This window comes from Salvia hispanica, chromosome 3 (assembly GCF_023119035.1).
Source record: "Salvia hispanica cultivar TCC Black 2014 chromosome 3, UniMelb_Shisp_WGS_1.0, whole genome shotgun sequence".
Classification (NCBI taxonomy): domain Eukaryota; kingdom Viridiplantae; phylum Streptophyta; class Magnoliopsida; order Lamiales; family Lamiaceae; genus Salvia; species Salvia hispanica.
Window position 1 is genome coordinate 45,362,138 of NC_062967.1, and position 8,303 is coordinate 45,370,440.

The window sequence follows — 8,303 nt, forward strand, 5'->3', positions numbered from 1 at the left end:
AAATGGAATTATTTAAAATAATTATACTCCCTCCGTCCCTGATTAAGAGTCACACTTTTCCATTTCGGTCCGTCCCCAATTAAGAGTTACATTTCATTTTTACTATAAATGGTAGTAGGTCCCACCTCCCACTAACTCACTTCACTCACATTTTATTATAAAATCATCTACTAACTTTTTCAATCAACTTTTCTTTACATTTCTTAAAACACGTGTCCGGTCAAACTGTGACTGCTAACGGGGGACGCAGGGAGTATTATTTAAGCGAAACATATGAATAAATATATGAGTATATTTATAGTACAATTGAGGGAGTCACTCGAATTGATAAGAAGACTGTGAATTTGAAAATATTAAAAGACATTGTTTAATTGAATTGATGCCAACCAACCAACTCAATTAGAAATTCAGATGTGAAATAAATCGTTAAAATTATTAGCGTAGTCTTTAATAAAATTCTCTTAGAGCATCCGCAATGGTCGGCTAGCGACCGGCTAGCCAATTCGTCGCGCTAGCTGATCGGCTAGCCGAACCATTGCAATCGGCAAACGCGATTTCGGCGAGCGGATCGACGTGGGCTGGCCGATCGGCTAGCCGCCATTGTGGAGGCCCGATCGGCCAGCGCCGATTTTCGATTTTTTTTTTTTAATTTATAAAATCATAAATAAACGCGATTTTCGTTTCATTTTCATTTGCACCGCTTGTTTTAACGAGTTTTCTCTCTCTAACTTTCTGTTCAAGAGCATCATCGAGTGATGGATCACAACAACGTCATCGCAGCCCGCTCGCCACTGGCCTAGAGGAAGTGGATCGGAGGATGAGGTACATGCCGCAGGCAGGCCAAGGGGTGGTTGGAGGTGTGCGATCGATCCACGGGTTGGCGCACAACCGGCGGGTCGTCAACATGTGGGCGAAGATCGGAGCTGCCTATAAGAGCCACCGTTGACTCGCACGGGAAGGACTACGGCGAACGAGGAGGTCGAGAGAAGGGTGGGAGAGCGCACCAGGGGCCGCGGTGGGCCGTTCTTGCGAATTGTGTACGCCAACGCCCTCCGTCGGCTTCCGAAGTGGGCAACAGCGGGGACGACGCCGGGAGGATCGCCGCGAAGTCGGATTCCTCTGGAGGGGAAGTATAAGGAGTTCACCTTACGGGAGTGCTTTGCTGTTGTTGAAGGACTCCGAGAAGTTCGGCGGGGGTGCGACGGCAGGGTGGCCGAAAGCCGGCGACTCAACTATAGCTGGCGGCCGGCCGCGGATCCCACGACCTCCGGATGGCGAGGAGTTTCCATCCCCTCCTTCATTTATTGGTCGCCCCCGCCCGGTTGGACACAAGACGAGCGCGACGGGCGGCGAGGGCTTGATCCCCCTATCGCCCGCGAGGTCCCGGTCCTCCGCCCCTCCCAGCCTCCCCACTCGAGTACACTCCCCATTCGCGTAACCAAACGCGAGCTCGGATGTTACAAGGTCTTTCGAGAGTGGAAGAACGCCACCGACCCCACGGGAGAAGAGGTTTCTTTACGAGATGCTCGAGAGCACGCGTTGCCGATTTAGAGATCGCGAGGTCACGGCTGGGGGGTTCCGACGTGGGCTCGAGATACCACGGGTGGCGGCAGCGGCGGCGGACGAGGACGGCGGCGACGGCGATGAGGAGTAGAGAGTGGCGGGGCTCGTGTGTTGAAGCCCTTTTTTAAAAAAAAAAATCATGTACTTTTTTTTTTAAATCTTTGTACTTTTTTTAATGGAATGGATTATTTTTCCCGTATATGTGTCGTAAATTTAATTCCGTTCCTATAACAAACTTTTGGCAAAGTATTAAAATTTAAAAGCGAATTAAAAGGAAAAATTCACATACTTAAGGAGAAGTTGGAAATGTCAACCTTGCTTCTTCTATTTCATGTAGTACAAAATATTTTCCTACAATGTCCAATAAAATAGATTTTCAACAAGATTAGTGGAGTAATTGTTTATTACCCTATATTTTCGCCTAATATTAAACAAACCACACAGTCTCTCTCTCTTTCGCTCTCCAAAATTAATTCTATGGTCGGAATATTCTTGTAGAGGGTGGAAGAATCAGAGGGGTTGGACTGTTGGAGGAATCTTTCCCGAGAGCGTGAGTTCACACGCCTTCTCGTAGGTTGGCTTCGGAAAACTGCATGGCTTTTCACTCTCTCTAAGGGCCACTTACCATTTTCCACACTTGCCTTGCTATCGCGTGAGATCCACGGCCCAATAACAGATGTCCATCCAAATGTGGGGTGAGGTTGAAGACTCGAATATTCTCTTTTGGGAACTGAAGTGCCTTGGACTGGATCAGCTGTGGGTGAGCCCATAAAAGGCATGTTTATCATTTTATTTTTTTTTGTTATATTTATATATTTATTCCTTCTATTTATGGGGTTCTTTTGTTTGTTTTTGTGGTTGCAAGGATTTTTGCTGTTTTTATCTGAGTGACGAGTGCATGAGCATATTCGAATGAGCCATTTTGGAAGAACCAGGGTTTTTTTATTTAAAAAGAGTAATTACGTTTATTCCAAATTGAATGGCTGTAATAAAAAGAGACTAAGAAGAAATCGAAGATGATAGTGTAAAATTGGGAAAGGAGGAATCGAAGTACTATATATTGCATAAAAATACAAATTTTACTTTTGGCCCATCACAAAATTTCCTTGCATACTCCATCCATCCCGAGATAAGCGAAGCACTTCTTTTGATATGAGATTTAAGAAATTGATATTCAAAATGTTAAAATAGAAAGAACAAAATATAAGAGAGAGAAAAATAGAAGAATGAAGATAAAATAAAGCAGGTAAAGAATAAAGTAAGAAAAATAATTTTTGCTAAAAATAAAAATAACTGAATTATGATGGAACATCTTAAAAAAATGTGATACTCATCTTGAGAGGACGGAGTATTTGCTTTTGTACTTCCATTTCTTTGACTTCAGATTCCTGGTTAAAAAAAAGAAGGGAGCAGAACTGTTAGGACATGTGAGCAAAGTTAAGGAATATATTTAAAAGTTTATATAAGTGCAAAAAATTACATATATCCATATACGGTATACCCATATTGCGGGTCAATAATTATCTATGTAGTTCTGTTGCTAAATCAAATTTGTATAGTCAAATAGTCAATACAGCTATATTTAGGTAAATTTATTTATTGTTTTTAGCAGACAATATTAAAGAATTTGACTTGCAAACAGTTGGCAGAACTCTTTAACTCAATATCTTCTATACTAGATATGAGAGCAAAAGACAAAATGACCGTATTCCCAGGTACGAACCTTTTTTTTGAATAAATCTCGACAGTATTAAATTAGAATTCTAATCATTCTTTAAAATAAAAATATAGGACAAAAGGCTTATATGCTATAGAAAATTTAATCTGATTGACGTTGGACTAAGACTAGGGTTTCATCGCTATCACTACTATATATGGGCTTTTACCAGCATAAACATTAACGAGCTGAGCACATTCAAAAGCCTTCACCAGGTCCGATAACTATTCTGTACAGGAGGCCCATCACGAATAGGTTTTATACATAGCATCGAAACTATTATTAGTAATTTAATATGTGTACTCCATGTAAAACCATCATAATTTTTAGTAGTATAATTTAATTAAATACTCCGTATAATACATGATCAATAATAAAAAAAAATTGTATTACGGTGAAGGCTCTGGCTTGGGTTTGCTAGAGAAGGGCCAGAATGCTTGAGGAGTGAGAGGCTTGGAAGATCTGGTGCCGGAAATACATCTCTGATTTGGATTCAAAATTTTGGTTGAAACGGAGCTGGAGAAACGAAGAGCGGCGATCCGATTTCCGGTGGACGAGATAGCAGAAGGTGCTTCGGCTTTGAGATTGACTGCTTTAATGGAGTTGGTGAAAGCCATTGATTAGAAATGAAGATGTGCTTATAGGAGTTGAAACTGCAGTCCAAGATTCTGTTACGGCTGTGTGTCTATATATATAGAGCACTTTTGGGAAGAAACATCAGATTAGTTAGAAATTGAGATGAACCTAATTGGTGCACGTGCGCGGCCACGTGCATGGGTATGGCCTACGAGAATTATTTGGTGTGTCACAATCATGTACTTCCTCAGTCCCAAGGAAGATGACCTCTTCCTTGGATGGCACGGGATTTTATGCAACTTTAGTTTATGTGTTGAGTGTAGGGGTGGGTATACGGGTATCCATGGATACCCGACCCGAAAAAATCGGGTATCCAAACCCATAAATCATCTAAATGTCTATCCAAAATCCAACCCGATATATTTTCGGATACTCCAATACCCGCCGCGGGTATCCATACCCGACATATCGGGTACCCAAATACCCGACTCTTTACATGTGTTAATAACTAATAAATAAAATTCAAATTTTATATATTAATATAAATATAGAAATATTTAAATTGACTAATATCGTTAACGTTGTATTTATTTTGTAGTATAAAACTATAAAAATGGGTCACTTTTATTTTAAAGTATATGATTATATTTATGGGGATTGGTTATGCAATATGTAAGTAAAATAATAAAAGTTATGCATTTAATTAAACTGTAGAAGCAATCAATAATATAATTCAAAAGTCAAAATAATTAACTAAAATATAAAAATCACATGAGTTGGTTATGCAATACGTAAAACTTGAGAGTTTGGAGAAGCCGTGACCTAGAGTAATAGAGACTGACTTATTTATATAAGTTTAGAGAAAGTTAATTTAGTATGTCGTTATTAGTAAATAAATTAGCCTAACTCTTGAAGTCCAAAATGGTTAAACCTAATTTAAAAAATGTTTTAAATAATAAATTGGATATTCGGGTTACCCAATACCCGATTTATCTTAAATTTCGATACCCAATTCCATACCCGATCCCATAAAATTGGATATTGGGTATTCAATACCTGCGTATATCGGGTCGAGTACGGGTAAACCCAATACCCAATATCCGTATTCTCACCCTTAGTTAAGTGGATAGAGTAAAGTAAGAGAGAATGAATAAAGTAGAGATAAAAATATTTTCATTTTAAGAAATGACTCATCTTAAATGAGATAGATGAAAAAAAAGGGAGTACAAGATAAAATATTACTACTAGTAAAATATGCGGATTTGTAAGAAATCACCAAGTCGTTATAATATTACTCAATTTAACATTTCTTGTGATTTATTTTGAAATACTCCTATTAAATTTTTAATAAAAAGTGATTGTATAAAGTAGATCGAGTTTTGTATAAAAGAATACTCCTGCTTTTATAAGTATAATCGATAATTTATTTTTGAAAAGAATTAAAACATGTTTTAGCCGCGGGACAAGCCCAATATTTGGCCATTGAATGATTTTTTTGCAGTGGTGCCGGGAACGCGACGATCGGCCACCATCTGCAAATGCAGCACCACAACACTTGATATTATGTGTGAAAATACATAAAATAATCTTGACTTGACATGCTTTTTAGGTGATTTTCAATTTTTTAGACAAAGTTATAAGATTATTTTAATTAAAAAAATGACTAATTATTTACATGATTATCCATTTAGAATTTAATTAAAAAAAATTTCATCTCATCAACCAAGCACCATATATATTTAATGAGATAATCTTAGCAACCAACCTATTATTCCTTTAATTTCAAAAAATTATAAATTATGTTACTCTGTAGTAGGAGTACATTTTTGGTTAGTTGTTACTAGGGATGTCAATTGGGTTAACCCGTTCGGGTTCGGGCCAACCCACTCGGATTGCCGAGCTATTTGGGTGCGGGCTATTCGGGTTATGGATTTTTCGGGTTATAAATTTTCAACCCTAACCCTAAACTGCCGGATTTTGGGCTAACCCATCGGGCTATTCGGGCCTAAAAGCTTTCGAAAATAATTTCTTGTATCTAAATTTTCTTCTATAATATGATTTTAAATTTTAGATACTTTTTTTCTTTTTAGTTAGAATCATATAAAATCTTCATATTTTCATAGTATTCTATAATAATACTTGGAAAGAAGCATTTCATTTTGATCAACTACAACATAAATTAAAGCTTGTGTTGCCATTATTTTGGCATTGTTTGTAACTAATTATTTATGAAAATTAAAAATCATATCTTACATGAATCATTATTAAAATGATAAATATATTAAAATTTTGATGACTTATTTCTTAATTTTGTCTTGATTGATTTTGGTGGTGGTAAGACACTAATGGCAGATGATGGGACGGTGGAATAATGAGTTGAGGTGGAACTTGAAAGCTGACAATGATATTGTGGGATCCAGTGGAAAAGTATAAAATGAAGATTGAATGAGACTAATGATTATGTAGAAAGATTGACGATTCAAAAATATAAAGAAAACCCCTAAAACTTAATAATTTTTAATTAAAAGTTGCAACCCATCGGACTAGCCCACAACCCTTTCGGGCCAACCCGTTTAACCCGCCAACCCATTCGGGCCAACCCATTTAGCCCGTTTTGTATTCGGGTAATAAAATTATAATCCTAACTCACTCATTTTACCGAGTTATTCGGACCGACCCACGAATTTCGGATTGAATTGACATCCCTAGTTGTTACCATGATCGCGGTCGTTAGTATAATTAAATAGACGGTGTGTTTTTTAATATTCGAGATGAGAGTAAGTTATATTCCCAAGGCGGCGACCATGTGTGTTTGTTTCTATACACGTGGTTGGATAGGTAAAATAAAAATTCTAAGTCACATCACACGATGGCCTTGAGAAGGACGACTTGTGAATAAAGTACTATTTCTAGTTTTCTACTACCAGCTGAAAATGATATATGGAGTTAGGTGGAGGTTAGACCTACCCACACATTAACACAATTTTTTACTACTACTACTAATACTTCCTCCATTCCACATAATTTTATCCACTTTGACTCGACACAGATTTTAAGAAATTTAATGAAAAGTGAGTTGAAAAAGTTGGTGGGATGTGAGTCCTACTTTTAAAATATTAGTTTTATAATAAAATGTGAGTAGAAATAAGTTAGTGGAATATGGAGTCCACTACCAAAAATTGTAAAAGTGAAGTGTGTAAAATTACGTGGGACGACCCAAAATGGAATACTGGGTAAAATTATGTGGGATGGAGGAAGTAATATTTATGGATTTAGGACAGAGAATACAAACGATCTGTATCAATTTTACATAGGAGTACTTGACTATAAAGTCGATGCAACTAATGTTTTTGTTTTGTACACTTCTGCAGTTCACCAAATCAATGCATTTAATTTGTAGGTTAAAACTAAATCGTCATTTTCACTGCACGACAATTGAAACTAGTTGTTGAAGAGGAGAGACATCCCTTTTGTAGATAATAAACGCTCTGTAACCTTCACTATTTTCATCTCACATTGACGGAGTAGCTCTTATCTTGCTGCTCGGGGGTATCAAGTTGATTGCAGCAATCTCAGTCACAGTTTTTCCTCTGCACTTTCTTTCACCTACAAGAAACAAAAATACCTAAGATAAGGCCATGCATTGTTTTATAACATGCTTCCCACACACGCACATAAGTATTTTACTCAGTCAACCTCTTCGTATTTTGTCAAAATCTCAGCACCAGTTCTTGTGATAAGAATTGTGTGCTCAAACTGAGCTGCGGGGCTGCCATCAGCAGTTAGAGTAGTCCAGTTGTCTTCCCAAGTTATGCAATCCGTCGTTCCAAATGTAAGAATGGGTTCTGCAAGAATCGTAACATCCTCTTAACATGCTCGAAATATACAATTTCTCCAAAAGGGCATTTCATGAGAAGAGAGAGTGAAGATTACGTCTTTCGAATTTGAAATCACTTCAATTTCAGGAATTGAAGCTGCAACTACTTTTCGAATTTACAAAACTCACCAATGGTAAATGTTTGCCCTTCAACCATTCTCCCACCCTTGTCATTACCTATCAAAGAAGAAATTGGATTGAGATCACCAAACATTGCTGCCAACTAGAAAAAGCAAATGAAGAAAAGAAGAGGAAGTATGTGTACAGGGGTGGGGGGGGGGTGGGGACTACTCACGGTGGTGATATATCAGAGGTTCAGAATGGAAAACAGTCCCAATTCCATGTCCAACAAATCGGTCCACCACGTTGAAGCCAAATCTTTCAGCATGATCACTGAGAAATAAATAAGAGAAGTTTCATATGAACCAAAGAAAGTTATTTTTCTATACAATTTGCCTGATTCAGTTAAATAACATCTGTACCTGATTTTCTTCCCTATTTTTCTGAATAGAGCACCATCCTGGCAAGCATCAATGCCCTTGTACATGCATTCTTCTGTGACCTACCATT

The 8,303-nt window shown here is 37.7% G+C and overlaps 1 protein-coding gene across 1 annotated transcript; it reads right to left on the reverse strand.

Moving 5' to 3' along the window:
- Positions 1-7,135: 7,135 nt before the first annotated feature.
- On the reverse strand, positions 7,136-8,291 carry LOC125215814 (methionine aminopeptidase 1B, chloroplastic-like). Its single transcript, XM_048117375.1, has 5 exons — positions 8,216-8,291; positions 8,029-8,126; positions 7,863-7,910; positions 7,553-7,701; positions 7,136-7,462 (listed from the first exon to the last, which is right to left on the reverse strand). The coding sequence occupies exons 1-5, from the start codon at positions 8,278-8,280 to the stop codon at positions 7,433-7,435; spliced, it is 390 nt and encodes a 129-aa protein (XP_047973332.1). The 5' UTR covers positions 8,281-8,291; the 3' UTR covers positions 7,136-7,432.
- Between the last annotated feature and the right edge of the window lie 12 nt (positions 8,292-8,303).

What these genes read in the sequence shown, in the direction of transcription:
- LOC125215814 (XM_048117375.1), bottom strand. Translation starts at nt 8,280, where the DNA reads ATGTACAAGGGCATTGATGCTTGCCAGGATGGTGCTCTATTCAGAAAA. An exon ending in AAAATAGGGAAGAAAATCAG is followed by an intron (nt 8,127 to 8,215) that starts GTACAGATGTTA and finishes TTTATTTCTCAG; the next exon opens with TGATCATGCTGAAAGATTTG. An exon ending in ACCTCTGATATATCACCACC is followed by an intron (nt 7,911 to 8,028) that starts GTGAGTAGTCCC and finishes CTTCTTTGATAG; the next exon opens with GTAATGACAAGGGTGGGAGA.